We start from the raw sequence: 17,280 nt of genomic DNA, 5'->3' as shown, positions 1-17,280 counted from the left end.
TTTCACATCATTTTGCATTCTGTTTTTTACCTTATTTTGTTTACTTTATTTACTGTATTGTACATTATTTTACATTTTTACAGTCTGCCAAAATGGGACGATTTTTATTCCCAAAAATCCAATAAAATTGGGCTGTTGTTTGTTACACACTTCTTATTATGACAATTTTTATTTTACACAATTCATTTACTTTATTTTACATTTGTGACCCTGGACCGCAAAACCAGTCTTAAGTGTCAATTTTCTGAAATTAATACGTATGCATCATCTGAAATCTGAATAAAGAAGCTTTCCATTGATGTATTTGTTAGGATCGGACAATATTTGGCTGAGATACAGCTATTTGTTTGTTTTTTGGCTATTGCTAAAAATTTAACCCAGTTTTGTGCTCCAGGGTCACATCTATCTAGCTTATTTAGTAAACTCTTGCAAAATCACTTTTGTCCCCAAATCCAATGGGGCTGTTACAGTTTGTCATGAAGTATGTTGTATTTCCTGTGCTGTTTGTGCAGCTAGTAGATGTGAGCTGTAATGAGCAGACAGAAATCCTGTTGCCGGACTCTCTGCCATCAACACTGCAAGAGCTGGATCTGACCGGCAACAGCAGCCTCATGTTAGAGCACAAAACCCTCAACCTCTTCAGGTGAGCCGCCACAAACACACAGCACACTACGCAGCTGATGAATATTAATATGTTCTGATACTCTCACAGACCCAGGGGGTTGATTGCTTTTTGTGTTTTTGGTCTTTATCTCTCACACCTCTGTGGGTTCTCCTCTCTTCCAGTCACATCAGCACTTTGAAGCTGGACCAGAAGCCATCTGTGACCGCAGGAGACGCACAGGGCACGTCCACCCTGTGGGATCATGGTTACGCTGAGATGTGTGGGCAAAGGAACAAGTGAGCAAAATCTGAGGACACCAGATTCACAGAAAGAAGAAGCCGCAATCAAAACAAATTTCCAGATTACCATCCCCAGCCTATAATTCTCTACAGAAGATATACTGAAGAAAAAAACAATCAAATGCTAGCTGAAATGACTAGGTTCAATCAATTTCAATTCAGTTTTTCAACGTGGTGTTCTTGAGTATGTTTTAACTCCCAAAATACTTATTGTTCTCAAGTTTGTTCTTAAACCAATACAAAATAATTCAAATTCTTGAATGGAATCTTCATTAAAAAATATATTTTTAAAATTAGGATAACCTCCAACTGAAGTCCCCAAAACCTAAGATGTTTGATGAATTTATTGGGTTATTTCAGATATTAAGCATTGCAACATAACACTTGCTATGTCACATTTATTGGCCGTGTACAACGTGTAGGTTGCCTTAATTCAGAAAAGTTACCATTATAATATTGACTATTTGATAATTGCCTAATTACTATGATTTCTTTGGAATGTAAAGTTCTATGAAATTACTTTTTGGAATTACTTTTCTGAAATGAGACGCCAATGATTGATATTGTAAACAATGATCGGTCAGGAGACTGAACTCGAAATTCAGTCACAACTCTATAAAAAATACTCAAGTCCCATCAAGCCAGTCTCAGTAGTGTGTGGCCATATTATAACATGTGACCCTGGAGCACAAAACCAGTCTTAAGTAACACAGGTGTTTGTATAGCGATAGCCAACAATACACTGGATGGGTCAAAATTATCCATTTTTCTTTTATGCCAAATATCATTAGGATATTAAGTAAAGATCATGTGCCATGAAGATATTTTCTAAATTTCCTATTGTTAATATATTCAACTCTTTTTTTGATTAGTAATTTGCATTGTTAAGAACTTAATTTGGACAACTTTAAAGGTGATTTTCTTAATATTTTAAGTTTTTTGCACCCTCAGATTCCAGATGTTCAAATAGTTGTATCTCAGCCAAACATTGTCTGATCCTTACGAACCATACATCAATTGAAAGCTTATTTATTCAGCTTTCAGATGAGGTATGAATCTCAGTTTCGTAAAATTGACCCTTATGACTGGTTTTGTGGTCCACATACAAGAGACCACAATCTATTGATACGCAATCTACTGTCAGTTTTTAAAAAATACTGGTTTATTTAGTTGATCAGAAAGTCTTCTCCAACAGCTGTTAATCAGGTAACACTAACAATATTGTCTTAACAATATTAAACATTTGAAAGTATTTTTCAAGAATTCCACTTAAGAACACTTCCAAGAAGTTTTCACTCCTTAAGAGGTTTCTTGTGAATTGTCAGCAGCAGATGTTTTGCCGATCTGGGCCTGAGCAAACTAATTCTCTAACCAATAAATACTTGGATGGCATGAAAACAGTTGGCATTCTCAGAATAATAGTAGTGTTGGATTTGGCAGAGACCAAGGGCAAGCTGCAGACAGCATCCCATAGGCTTAAACGTCTTGTTTCTACATGTTTAATGTGACCTCCGTGTGCTTGGCTCCCCCTGCGAAGGGCATTACCTCCACAGTTTCAAAGCAGTCCGTCTCAGATATCGCATCCTTTCTGTGTACCCTTCATCCTCCGAGGGGGGCCACTTTTGTGTGTTTGTCAGAGTGTGTATGTACCTATAGAGGTGTATCTCTTACCATTCAATGAAATGTGTTTGTAATGTGATATTGTACACTTTGTAACTCTTTGCTGTTTTATCTGGGCTCAGGTTGTGTGTGTCTGTGCTGGCTGTGGATCGCTTCGGAGACAGTCCAGAGGCTGCTTATGGGATTTTTGATGGCGACCGTAATGAGGAAGTTTCCAGGTTACTGCAGTGCACCATGGGAGATGTATTGGCAGAGGAGATCCAGCACTCCAGTGTGGACCGTGTATACATGAGCAACACTTTCCTTACTTCCCATAGGTGTGTTAATAATGTTTACGTAAATGCTGATTTTTTTTATCAACAGAGTATCACCAAATAATCTGTATGTATAGCATATTAAAATGGATCATATCAAAGGAAAATATCTTTAAAGAACCAGTTGTGTATTGCAACTATGGTGCATTCCAGTCGTTTTTTTAAATTCATGTAGATTTTGTAAACAAAGTCATTATATATTCTATCATAGTTGTGGAGTACTATCGTAGTTCATACAAGCAGCATAAAGGGATAGTTCACCCAAAGAAAATTCCAGAAATGACACTCTCTTTAAATGAGCTAGTTTCATTGAAAAAGAAAACCTTTATTGCATCCACCATATTTTATCACTGACGCCCACAACTCTGAAACTGGCTCAAAGAAAACCCACTGGCAATTACAACTTACGTTCAACTTGTGAATCTGACTTGAACGCACAATAGTTCAGACAGAGCTCTTGTTAGCTATATGAATAACAAATGCATTTCTCATATTGCATGTACACTTTTGCAGGAAACTTGGCATGGCAGGCCAGAAGCTCGGTGCCTCTGCTCTGCTCTGTTACATCCATCACGAGTCCTCCGAAGCTGGCCGCTACTTCAGCCTCACTGTGGCCAACGTAGGCACCTGCCAGGCTGTACTGTGTCGTGATGGGCAACCTCTTGCCCTGTCAAAGGTTTTCAGCCTAGAACAGAGCGCTGAGGAGATGGAGCGCGTCAAACTGGCAAAAGCTATCATCACTGAGGTATTGACTCATTCTCAGGTCATCCCATAGACCTGAGTCAGGTTAGAAGCCATATTGAATTGTACGTAGAATAAAACCAGGCTGTGAGCGACAGACTTGCAGTCATGCTGGATAAAGTTTCTAGATCTCTCAAGACTCTTTTTATGGAGTTTTTATTTATTTATTTTTTAGACTACTGATTTTTATTTTTTTGTCAACTGAATAATTGGCACGTTAAACGGCATTTATTACAATCCATTGAAGGCACTTTATCTCTCACCTCTTGGCCATGTGTTCATTCCTGTCAAAAATTAAATATGGCTCTACCCAGACTAAGGTCTGTAAGTAGGGGTGCATGCATGATGAAAAAAAAATCATAAATACAGCCGGCTCATTTCACTGCAAAAAAAAAAAAAAAGATTTTCTAGCTTAGATTTTTCTTGTTTCCAGCCTAAATATAAAAAAATTCTTAAATCAAGAAGTATTTTCTAGACGAGTAAAAATGGTCTTGTTTTCAGTAAAAAAACAAGTAGAATTTAAGTGAGTTTTTGCTTAAAATAATCTGCCAATGGGGTAAGAAAAATGATCTTATTCCAAACAGAAAACAAGATTATTTTGCTTTAGAAAAGGATTTTTTGCAGTGTTGCATACTGACATTGTAAATGCACAGTTACAATGTTTTCAAAGAACAAGACAAAATGAGATTTCATTCACTGACACGCATGTTCTTACATGACAGCAACCTGCTAAAATAAAAGCTTGCTGAGTTTGAAAATGATGAAAATTAATGCTTTTAAAAAGTTAAATATTAGCATTTTATGTTTGTTTACAAAATTGTTATTATTTTTAATACTCGCTTTTTATTTTAAAATGTAGTATAGTATTAACACATTATTTTATTTTAATGAAAAATTAAAGTGCAATAATATTATCCCTATTATTAATTTTATTTTAATAGTTCTATTTAATATTTAAAGTCACATTATGTGCAGTGTGAGGACCAAACCAAATCTCCAGGTGCTCTTATTTAAATAAACGGCATGCTGCATCAGCCAGTTAGCATATGGCCATGAATGAGAAGTAGCAGCTTATTTGTGACTCTAATCATTTGACTCTTGTGCTGTAGGATAACAAGGTGAGTGGGGTGACATGCTGCTCACGGTTACTCGGCTGTTCCTACCTGTTTCCTTGGGTGCTTCCCAAACCCTGGGTGCACACAGAGTCTCTGTGTTCTCAGGATGAGTTCCTGATCCTAGGAAACAAAGCACTCTTCCAGAAGGTTTCGTACCGGGAGGCAGTGAGCACTGTGCTGGCTGTCAGAGACCCCCGCGCTGCTGCCAAAAAGCTGTGCACGCTGGCACAGAGCTATGGGTGCCGGGATAATGTCGGAGCAGTGGTGGTAGCTTTGCATATCGGAGAAGACAGCTGTACGTGCGAGCCTCCTCTCTCGACCGCAGAAGTCCGAGGACCACCTTTACCGGTCTCTGTGTCCCCTGGCGACCCAGCCACGCCGTCATCTAGCAGTGGCATCGCCTCTGAGTTCAACAGTGAGATGTCCGCTTCGGAAGTGGGCAGCGAGGCTGGGTCCACCGCTTCAGACGAGCACCCCTCTTCAGGACCAACGGCTCGTCCGGAGCGTCGCTGTAGTTTGCATCCGACCACTACCTTGTGTAACACCGGGCCACTGGCGAGCCTCGGGCCAGGGGCGCACCCGGCTCTATTCCAGCGGCAGCCTTCCAGCGCAACCTTCTCAAGCAACCAATCGGACAACGGACTGGACAGCGACGACGAGGCTCCTTTAGAAGGCGTCATCTCAAACGGGAGTAAGCTTGAGGTGGAAGTGGACATCCACTGCTGCGCTTTTCAGCTGCGCTCCGGACCACCGGAAAGTCCCAAGGATCTGGATGCCCGGCATGATTCGAGGGGCTCGGATTATCCCAACAGCAAAATGCGGCGGCAAAACAGCGTGGTGGTTTCTGCCACCAACGGCTGCCTGCTGGCCGTATGCGGCCGAGAGATCTCGGATCTGAAGAAGTCTCCTTCAACCTCTAGTCTCTTTGGGAAGAAGCTCTCTAATGGCTCTGTAGTGGCTCTCGAGGACAGCCACAATATTATTGAGGTAGCACTGGAGGCCCCAAAAAAGAAGTCGGGATATTTCGCCGCACCAGCCCAGCAAGACCCGGAAGACCAGTTAATTATTCCGCCGAGTCTGGAGCAAGATGTGCGGGAGCAGCTGAGAGGCCAGAGCCCTGTAGTTCCTGGGCCGCCGTCCTCAGCGAGAGACACCAACTGGGACCATCCTCAGCCCACAGTCCCCGGTCTCCACCCCACCACCGTCCTGCAACAGGACGTCTACGACACCGCTCTATAGTTGGTGCAAGAGGACCGCACCATTGGAGCATCTCCACATCATAGTGCCACATCAAGGAGGCTAGCACGCTCGAGATAATCCAGTTCTTATTTAGCGCCGTCATCACGTGTGGGTCCATGCATGTGCATTCTTGTGCTGATCCCAGTCCGGAACGGACTGGTGGAAATGTCAGGACCGAGGAAATCTTGAAGATAGTGGAAATACATGGGCTATTCCTGACCAGAAATCACAGCATGGAGCTGGAGTACCTCTTACATCACCATGCGCGAGTTCATTTCGACATTCGCCCTTTATATCAAAGGTCACAGGCTTACGTAGGCTTCATTGATCACATTTGCCTTCTGGAGGAAAGATACTATCAAACTAAACTGAGACCAAAAGATGAGAAAAGTGCCTCTTGAAGATAGGCGTACACTGTTCTGGCGTAAATGCAGTGTTGTTCTCCTACCTTCCCATAGTGGCGACCAGTCCGTAATCTGCACTTTTGACGTCTGTGAGGGATATTTCAGATGGCTCTCTTCCCAAACTGACCTGTCGGAAACATCCCGCTCCATTTCATGCTCCTGATCTCCTCTCTTGTATGCATACGGGATCTCCCAGACAAAGCCATGGGGGTCTCCGGGACCCTCTGCACAGTAGAAGAGTACAATGATCCCATCATAACATTCAGAGGGAATCGGTCTTGTGATGGAGGTCGGAGTGAGATGGAGACAGAAACTACAGTGCTCAGTGGAAGCATCGCCATCGCCGTTTTGGGGAGCAGAAAGACCTCAAAACCTTGTCTGAAATCATAACTTGAGCGGTTTCGGATCGTTAAGAGTACTTGAAGTTTCGAGTGTGCCATGACTAGATGACAGAGCCCATGCTACTGTACACAACCCTGGGCCGTGAATAAGACATTGGGTCTTTGTAGTAGGGCAGTATTGCTGTTGATCTGAGTGAGTTTGGGATATTTTCATATATCATAATCAAGAAAAAAATTATCAGCTGACACTTTTTTTTTTTTTTGGTTTGAAAGGTACTGGATATATATGGTATGTATTGTGCAGTGTGTGTGTGTGTGTGTGTGTGTGGGCATGTATGCTCTATTTTAGCCATGCATGGTACATATAAGGTTCGGGTTTGTTTTTTTATTTGACCCAGGAGACTATATTGGGTCAGTTGAATTTGTCATAGCCACAATCACAGTATCAGGGAATTATTCTGAGCAGTGAAGCATGGTTTGAGGAGACATCTAGTGGTGTTTATTGGAAACAATGTTGTTTTTTCAGGGTTTTCCCAGGAATTAACTTTGTTTTACACAGCTCATTATTAAATTTCAAACTTTCAAAAATAACAAATAATAATAAATACAGAATTAGAGAAATAAAATTAGGGACAATCAAGTGCAAAGCCCATTGTTAATTGTTAGATACTCAATTTAAAAGCCCTTTTTTTTCTTTTGCCAGTTGTAGGATATCGGTTGTATTAAATTATATTTATAAGGTGTAAGATTAAATTGATTCATAGTCTTTAGAAAGGAAGCAAAAGTTCAAATTGACACTGATGCACTTTGAATATAGAAATTACATTTCATAGACGTATCAGCCTTGGTTTAAGCATGTTTGAAAATAAAAAAAATCAGTATTTGGATTTGCAGCTTTGTATCAACTTGAAACTGAGCTTAAGTCTGTTGCATGCTCAGATATTATGTTTAAGCCCTGGAGGGCCAGTGGGGTGCAGAGTTTGGCTCCAGTCCTGATCAAATCACCTGCCTGTGATTTTCTAATGATCCCAAAGACATTGATTAGCATGCTCAGGTGTGTTTGACTAGGGTTAGAGCCAAACTCTGCACCGCATTGGCCCTCCAGGGCAAGATCTGAATAGCCCTGGTTTAAGCCATTTCTCCTCGAGATTAATTTTGTAAATTATAACATTTAGAAGTAGAGTTAGACTTTTATTTTTTTGTTTTTAAATGATATTCTCCATGATCAAATGCAATGTTCGTTGTGCCAAACTTGCATAGGGATTTGTGTTTTCTAATATGTAGGAGAGAAAGCTGCCATGCAACTAATCTGAATCCCTGTATTTAACATCAAGGACAGTTTTGAATTGAACTTTTACTGCCGTTTAACTTCAAGCATTAGTGTTAATTATAATTGCCTACAGACCCGAAAACTGTAGCTCTTGTGCCAAAAGATATGTTGTAGTGCTATCTGAAGGGAAGGTAGGTTATTTTGAGTGTTTCGTTCGTCCCTCGGGTGTTTCTGAGAGCTGAAGCCAGTGGCATGGACGCAGCAGCCCTGCATGACTCATGGTTTTTTGGGGGATTTTTTTTTTTCTATCATGGTTTTTCCACAGTCTTTTTAGTATTTATAGTCTAATTCTCTTTTTTGCACTCAAAAATGTGAAGTACAATTTTCTAGAAACTGATTTCTAGATTCCCTAAATCATTTAGAGCTTTATGCTTAAGTGCATCAAGTATTGTTGTTCAATCTTATAAAGTAAAAGGGTTTTACACTGTATAAGCATTTATTACATAGCTCAGAGAATCTATATGCATAGACATATTTAAGACTTGCATTTTAGATTTGTTGAAATGCATTTAAAATCATCATTAGGCTTTGATCTGTGGCCTCTCTTACCCCCTGAAAAATGTCATCTCTTCTGTTTGGTTGAAAGGCGAGATGTGGTTATTGAGGCACAACGTGCTGATTCATACTGTGTTAAGAGGCAGAGTACAAGCATTTGATGGCGTGCTTTGTTTGCAAGATGTAATCCAAGTCTGTTATTAGCTAGAAGCATTTCATCCCTCGCAGTGCTTTGACATTGAAAGGAAACCGAAAAGGGAAGTAATATTTTGAACCGACATCACTGATACAGCCACTTTATTACCACTTCAAGAGCATCTTCTATAGACCTACAACATGGTGCATATCTGCATCATACTTCAAAATTATATATGCAACAATCATACGTGTCTGATTAGGGCAATATTAATCTGAAAATTCAAGAACAAGACTGGGGAAATGCATTAATGTATGTCTGTGGATGTCAGGTGCAGTGCTCTCTAGTGGAAATAGTGCAAATTTGTTTTCTCTATACTAGTTGCTTTGCCACGTAGACAAATGTTGTATTTTAGATCCCTTAAACATTTGTGCTCTGTGCTTTCCTGGCCAAAACATGATGAGGTGAAACTCACATTCCTGAAAATGTTGGCAAAAATGCAGTTTTCCTTGGTGTAGTAATCAAACACTCATTAAGTTTACATTCATTTGTTAAATGGCACAGTGGAGGTGATTCTTAAAGGAACAGCTGACCCCAAAATCAGCATTATTATTTATGTAACTCTGTTTTTCCAGACATGTCTTCTGCAAACACAAAATAACATATTTTGAAGAATGCTGATAACCAAAAGGTTTTGGTTACCAACTTTTCTCAAAATATCTTCTATATAAGAAAGTGGAGTCATAGAGGTTTGGAATCACATGAAATGTACATTTTGGGTGAACTATCCCTTTAATTATATACTTAAAGAACACGAAGCACAGTTATACAAATATTCACACTCACTTTAAATATTTGATTTTTTATTATAGTTTAACATTTATAGGGCATTTGGTGGGGAGGGGGTTCTAATATTCTATCATGGAGCATAAAGTATTTTTGGTAACGGTTAACTTTTATGCATAATGCATTATGAAGGTATTCATTATAAAGTGTTATAACTTAAGAAATAATTGTAAGAGTTTAAACGCATTATAATTTTTGAAAGCCAATTTTTTCCTTTCTTTTAACGCATTGTGCAACAATGAATAGATAGATTTTATAATTTATGATTTGGATTTTCTCTTTAAGAAGATGACTCAAAAATTCACACATTAACAAACAATTTGAGAAGTTAAAGGTGACGTGTGATCTTTAAAAAAAAATCTTTTATTTTTATTTTTTATAACACCTCCACTCCAAGCTCAACTACTAGCAACATTCATTGGTTCATTCCTCAAAAAAGTGAACATTCTGGATTCATCAGAACATCCGTGTGTGCTTTTGTTTAACATGGCAACCAGTGTCAACCAATGGTGTAAGCTAAGGGGTGGGGCTAACTGTTTGTCTGACCAATGACAGATGAGGTCCGTGTTCAATAAACTTGACTGAAAACTTTTCAATTTGACTGAACAAGGAAAGCATTTGTCTCTTTGTAAATCTGCACAGTGTGAGAGTTGCTGTTAGCGTATGATTGCGGTCTGACCCTGAGAGAGATGAAGCCTGCTTTTGAATGCAAAAACGCATCTTTATCTAGCGTATTCATTGACATTTTTGCACATAATCACAGTTCATTCTGGATCGAGATGAAGTTCCCGTTGTTGACATGTGACCAAAGCTTGATCTTGTCATCATTTGTGCATTTTGTTTTTACAAGATGCTTAATATTTCCTCTCAATGCCAAGAAGCCGAGGTTTATTTTTGTACTTCATAGTTTCATGCAGATTTCTAGGTCCTCCAGTGCAGAATCTAGGATTTAAGCATCCTAAAGTAAACTGTCGCCCATCAAGGTACTCTCTTTGAAGATACTAACTATTCATGTATTTAATGTGAGAAGCATGCCCTATATAAATGAATATAAATATATATATATAAAGAATATATTATCATGTGATTATTTGTATAAAATATGAACTTTTCTGTTTATAAGAAATTGTTTTAATATCTGAAGCATAATGTATATTATATTTTTAAGTTTCTAATTTAGCATGCAGTAAACTGCTGGATATTTTCATTGTGTTAAATTATTGAATTGTTTTTAGTGTAGGAGGTGGTTTGAGTTGTTTTACTGATTTAGTAAAAGGACTAAATGCGAGCACTTTTGCTGTGATGACTGGCTCAGCGTTTCATTTCAGATGCTGCTACGCTTCGTTTTGAGCAGAAAGCTGTATTTTTAATTCACTTTTCAGCCAAGTAGCAATAAATTTTTTTACTGTGAAACACGTGTCTTTGATGTCTCAGAAGTCCTTTATGGGATGTATTTGCTAATGTGCATGTCTCATCTATAGTTGCGTAACAGACGCACATATAAAGAGAAGGAAATGATCTTGCTTTGTTAAATTACAAAAACTGAACAAGGCACCAAAGATAATATAGACTTAATTAAATATGTATGTTATGTAATCTATATATACAAGGTTTCTGCAGATTTTCATGATGGTAAATTTAAGACCAAACCAAAAGTTTAGATAATAAACTGAAGGCAACGAAAAGGTGAGTATGTTCTCTGAGTGTAAACGTCTTGAGAAAAACACCATTTTAGGGTGTATTAGCAATACTTAAAAGTTGGAAAGTACAACTTTTCAACCGATCTCCAATTTTTTAATTAATTTTACAGAAACTAGAATTTGAAAATGACTTCTACTGTACCTTCTGATCACACTGCATTGGTCATTTTTGTTGTTTGCCAGTTCAATGTCTAAAATACTTAAATCATTATACATTTACCTGAGAAACAAAATGGTGTTTTGTATGAAATTGATCAAAAATGAAGCCAGTTTATGGTTGTAACTAATATCTGCCTCAACTTAATTTAAAGGGAAAACCAGTTTTTATACCTCATTGACATATTTCTTCTTCTTTCAAGCATAAACTCTTAAATTTGTGCAATATTTTAAGATTTTAACATTTGCATCTAAAGTAAACAATTTAAATTGTTTAGATATTTATTATTATTTATTTTTTGCAGGGAATGCAACATTTAGCATCATGACTATGAATTTATAACTTTCAGCTCTGATTTAAGCCCTTAACTTGTGGAAGGATGAAAGAAACCCTAATAAAGTAATTCATTTTGTGTAATTCATCTCATTCTCAGTATATTGAGCGTTTCTTTTTAATTAAGGAATCAAATCCAATGTTTGTGAAGAATAAGTTTGTGAATAAGGTCCTTCATCATAAAAACTCTTCAGAAGAAGGCAAGTAAAACCTTTAAAAATGGAGGAACACATATCCTTCTGATACTGTTAAAAATCTCTTCCTGAAATGGCGTAACTTTGACAGGTTGTCGTCTTCTGTCGGCCTCTGCTTCATCTTCCTCACTCTTATGAAGGCTCTGATGGCATACACTGCGCTTATGGGAAATATAATAATCCCCGAACCCCAAACCAGCCTCCATCAATGTCAGCCCCGTTGAGATTGCACTCGAACCCTCTGTGACCTTTGCTACTGTACATGGCTTCCCTCTCTTTGCAGACGAGGTTGTTGTAGATCTGAACACAGAGCCTACTTTTCACTGAAATGGATGAAGTAGGCATTGTTTTGTCTGGGTTTCGTTCAGGTTTCTTGTGTTGTTGTGAATGTACACACCTGTGAAACCTGTCTGACACAGACGCCACAACATTATACACATATTCAGCTCGAGATTTGGAGACATGGAGAATTATTTTAATTAGATTTTGGTTTCTACTAATAAGAAAGCTATGAAGAGTGTTAGAATTGTCTCCACATTTAAAGTCTTCTTTTAAGCAATCGTATGTCAAATAATATCCTGATCGCATTTTTTTTTAATTTACTTTACTTTTTTTATTGTTTTACTTTTACTGCCTTTTCAAATGTTACTACTTATATTCCTGTTTTCAGCAACAACAATGTTGTTTTGGGCAGATCTATTAACAATTATTTTACTTAATTTTTAAGAGTTATAAAAAGAAGGCGTTCTGTCAAACACACAATTCGCCACCAGTTGTCACTTAGTTAGTTCTCCTGAGAATGAAAGTTCGTCCATCTTCTCACCCTCGGAGCATCCAAGGTGTATGTGACTTTCCTCTTTCAGAATAATCCAGTTGAAGTTATATTGAAAATTGTCCTTGCTCTTCGAAGTCTTTCAATGTGGGTAAGCGGGTGTTTGTTGTCAACAGTTCAGAAGATGTGAAATAAAGTGCGCGCATCTGTAATAATACATCTCTCATACAGCTCTGGAATAAATGCACCTTGTAGTGAATTCATGTGTATTTGTAAGACAAATATCCAGATTTCAAATGTAAGAAACACTTTTGTTATAACATCTGCTGACTATATCTGGATATTGTTGAACCCCTTTTTTTTCTTTTTTTTTATAGGCTATAAAGGATTTTGATGAGTGAATTTACTGTGGTGAATATTACATTTTGCAAGAAGTTATAATAGTTTAATAATAAAATAAAATTGTGTCTTTTTGAATATTAAAGAAGCCAAACAGTTCATCCTTAAAAAGCAGAGAGAAACCCTGGAGCACATGGCGATGGATAACATTATAGAATTCAATCCAAAACAGCTGTGTATGAGAACGCAGTAACCGTGAGAGTAAATAATAATTATAATAATGATGATGATAATAATAAAGCCTTTTATACAGTGTTTTTATATTGTTATCATTAAATAATACAAACATTAAAACATTGAGGCAGTACACTTAAAATCATAAAGACAAAAGAAAAAAAGAAAATACACAGATTTGTTGCCAGGCTAACTCCTTTTATACAGTCTCTGGTCAAAGCTTATGGGTCTGTCACGTGATAAAGAAAAGACTCAAACCCTAAAGACTCATGAGATGAACGAATCAATTCTCTTTCCGGCTCAGACTGCATTGTTTAACTCAAACCCAAAGACTTGTCAGATAAGAGGTGAGGTGAGCTTATCATACTCTGAAGACCCAGGTAAACAATGAATTCGTCTTTTCTGTTTATTATAGCATTATAGTTTTGTATTGTTTGTAGTGTGATCAACGTTTGCGTAAGTAGGCTAGCAGACATGTTAGGAAAGTAGCACGTGAGATTTTAATTATATTTGATAAAATTTACGAAATGACTCGAAAAAAAGATTTGTTCATTTTGCTGTACGAGACTCAAAGGTCCGAGTCTGTAAAATGATCCGAACTTCCCATCACTATCACATACACCTAGGATGCTTCGAGGGTGAGTAGAAGATTAACAAATTTTCATTTTCGGGTTAACTTACCCTTTAAGGAAAAATTACCATCCATTAAGTTTTGAAGCTGCTGTGTTATTTTAAATTATATGTTGCTAAAAAAAAGTTACAGAACTACACCTGTTGCCCAGTTCCTCGTAGAAGTAAGCTTACATCCTTGTGGTAGTTGTAGTCTTTAAACAGAAAGTCATTTTATTTTATTCATAAATCAAAAACAACCCATAGGAAATTTCTGAGTGCAGGTTTTAGGATTACAATCCAAACTCCATGCTTTGATTAACTTTTATTGTTTAACTGAGTGAAATGCATGCCCATTGGCAGCAAAGAAAAAAACTAAAGGCATAAGGACTTTAAACATTTGCAATGTGTTCATTATATATGCATTTGAAGTGGCTTAAAGCCATTGTTCTATAGCTTTTAAGTTTGTAGAGAACTAGGAAGATTAAAAATAAATCTATGAATCAACTTTAATATAATTTCTCTCATTTTGTTATTAAGATATTTTTTATTGCAGGTATAAACAACTGCAACAATTAGATACAACATTGGATGACAGTATGAATAGAAGTAATAATACAGGAAGACAACAAATAAAATAAAGTTAAATAAAAAAAAAGTTAAACTAAAGGTACAGAGGTAATAACTCAAATTACGTAACATTCAAAAGAATGAATGTTTTCCCTCACAAATTTGATACTTTTTTGTTGTTGTTAATGTTTTTAAGTGTTGTAATTAGGTCGCCTTAGTTGAAAATTATGTAATTTGGGTAATGTTGAAGAAAATGAACATTTATGAATATAGTGTTTTGCAGATAAAATAAATACTTTTTACTATACATTCCATGTTAATGTTTACAATGAGTAAAAATAACAGGATATATAGTTAAATCAGTGTCTAAATCAGATTTTGTAGCAAAGGATTTTGAAAAGCCAGACTAAAATTCTTAAAAAAAAAAATAAAAAATAAAAAAAAAAATCACTCAATTCTAAAGTAAAAAACCGAGTTTTGATGTAGGCCTAATCTCATTAGTGGGGTATGCAAACATTTTTAAATGTAGTTATTTTACTTAAACTTCTTTAAAAAAATGCCACTCTTTTTCCAGTTAGTCTTATCTATTAAAGAATTTTAACAAAATGCTGTCAAGTAATAACATTGTTAAGTAACGATGCAGTAGCGGTTTTAGGCACGGGCGAACCGGGCAGCCGCCCGGGGCGTAATTTTTTCGTGACACATTGGGGGCGGCAGCACGAGCAGATAAAAAAAAAAAATCCTCTGTGTCGCGAAGCGGTTTTTCATCATTTATATAATTTCACTGTGTGTGGAATTGGCAAATTGGCGCTCCCTGCAGCTGCCGATTTCTCATCACACCGGCGCCCCTGCTTGCTGAAAATGTACACTGAAAATGCACACAGAAGCTTTGTGTAACAGGGTGGGGCGAGAGGCGCGTCTCTGTCAAATGGAACGGACAGGGCGGGGGTGGACGGGGACGGGGGATCCACACTAGTAATATAATTAATAATAGGCTAAAGTCAGTCACACACCTCGACTTTCTTCCAAATAACGCACATTTCATTCATAATGTTATAATACAGGCCTATAGCTCCTGCAAATGAAACTAGGTAATACAAAACGATGATGCGGTCATCAAGGTGAATTGGTTTAGTCTTGACTTCTGGTCCTGAGTGACAGTTGGGGGCATGGGAAATCTGTTGATTGTCGAGTGCCAAATATACAGAGATGGAGAAGAAAAGGTAAAGCCAGGTGCCCAATTTCGAAAAAAAAGAAAAGAAGAAGAGGAGAAACGAGCAAAAGATAAAGGTATGCAACTGTCTCTGTATGATTACAGTATCCATTTCATGAATGAAGGGCTAATGTTAATTGGTGGTGGGTATAACTCTTTGTTAACTCTTGCTATGCTTATACAACAATAATTTGGTTTCAACTCAATCACGAGATCTAATTTATAATATTGTGCTTTGCAATAAAACTGTTACAAGTTCTGTTGTAATTTCCATCAGTTGGTTTAAGGTTAGGCCCTGTAAATAACCAACGGCATTTTCAAATCTGTAGGTTAAAGATGAACATTTGCTATTTATTTGCTACACAGTATGCTAAGTATAGTTTCCTGAATATAGTTTTACAAGTCATAACTAAAAGTGTGTCATGCGTATAATTTGAGGCAGTAACCTAATGGCTAATGGTACCTCCATGAAAGTTAGATTGATATACAGATTTTGGTTGAAAAGTTCCTGAAACCCAAAAAGTTTTTGGTGATTAAAAAATAAAATCCCATTGTTTTTGCCTATACATATAATTTAAAGTCTTTTTATTTTTTTTTAAACAACTGAGTCCCAGTGACCATAGCATAACATGAATAAAATATAATTTTTCAATATATATTTTTTTACTATTTGTTTCTATGCTGATGTGATGACATGGGGGAAAAAATGAAATTCGGGAATTTCCGGGTCTAGGAGGATATAGCGTGTAATGACAGCCAGTTAGTGTGTAAGAGCATGTTTGTGTAACCCTTCTATTATGTTTTGAGTCAATTTGACCCCAGGCTGTTTTAGCTTTATGAAACATTATCCTATGGTCTTTTGATTTCAAATGCAGTTCAATTGCAATTTCAGGGGCACTTCTAAAATATTTTGGAGCATCCTCTGCCACTGGTCAGGATGAGCCAACCACCTCCTCCGCTACACGGAGGAAGTCGTGGCCTAATGGTTAGAGAGTTGGACTCCCAATCAAAGGGTTGTGGGTTCTAGTCTCGGGCCGGCAGGAATTGTAGGTGGGGGAGTGCATGTACAGTTCTCTCTCCACCTTCAATACCACGACTTAGGTGCCCTTGAGCAAGGCATCGAACCCCCAACTGCTCCCCGGGCGCCGCAGCATAAATGGCTGCCCACTGCTCCGGGTGTGTGTTCACAGTGTGTGTGTGTGTGCACTTCGGATGGGTTAAATCAAATGCAGAGCATAAATTCTGAATGTCACTTCACTACACATATATCTGATATTGAGGATGAAGACCTCTTTTCCTCTACTTCTCCCCAGCATGAGCTTTCAGGTGTGTGTGTCGTGGGCTACAAGACAACTGGACAACTGCAATTTAATGTAATTGTAATATTTCTGATAATTTATGAGTAGGACTATGTTTTTTCACTGCTATGTGTTTTGAGTAATATGCCAATATGCCGTCTGATAGCAATGCCTGGATCTGAACCCCCACTGAGCCCCACTGGTGAGGATGAGCCTCTGTCAACCGACCCTACTAACTGGCCCTCACATCTGGGGGGGAGGGGAGCGCTCGAAAGGGGTCTCGCCCAGGGTGTATTTCAATGTAGAACCGCCACTGTAACGATGACTAAGAAAACGGTGCAAGTTTGAATTTGCACGTCATTTTGGCGCGCCCGCCC

The 17,280-nt window shown here is 37.8% G+C and overlaps 1 protein-coding gene across 1 annotated transcript in view; it reads left to right on the top strand.

Annotated features, from left to right (window-relative positions):
- The window catches only part of LOC127962003 (PH domain leucine-rich repeat-containing protein phosphatase 2-like), a 59,774-nt gene extending 48,877 nt beyond the window's left edge, over positions 1 to 10,897 (top strand). The window contains exons 15-19 of the mRNA XM_052561398.1: positions 513 to 643; positions 787 to 900; positions 2,646 to 2,840; positions 3,351 to 3,582; positions 4,688 to 10,897. Of these exons, the coding sequence (XP_052417358.1) occupies positions 513 to 643; positions 787 to 900; positions 2,646 to 2,840; positions 3,351 to 3,582; positions 4,688 to 5,932 (1,917 nt within the window). The 3' untranslated portion in view covers positions 5,933 to 10,897. The remainder of the gene's footprint in view (positions 1 to 512; positions 644 to 786; positions 901 to 2,645; positions 2,841 to 3,350; positions 3,583 to 4,687) is intronic.
- The last annotated feature ends 6,383 nt before the right edge of the window (positions 10,898 to 17,280 follow it).

This window comes from Carassius gibelio, chromosome B7 (genome assembly GCF_023724105.1).
Source record: "Carassius gibelio isolate Cgi1373 ecotype wild population from Czech Republic chromosome B7, carGib1.2-hapl.c, whole genome shotgun sequence".
Classification (NCBI taxonomy): Eukaryota; Metazoa; Chordata; class Actinopteri; order Cypriniformes; family Cyprinidae; genus Carassius; species Carassius gibelio.
Note: the sequence above shows the minus strand (reverse complement) of the source record. Positions and strands in the feature narration are given on the sequence as shown.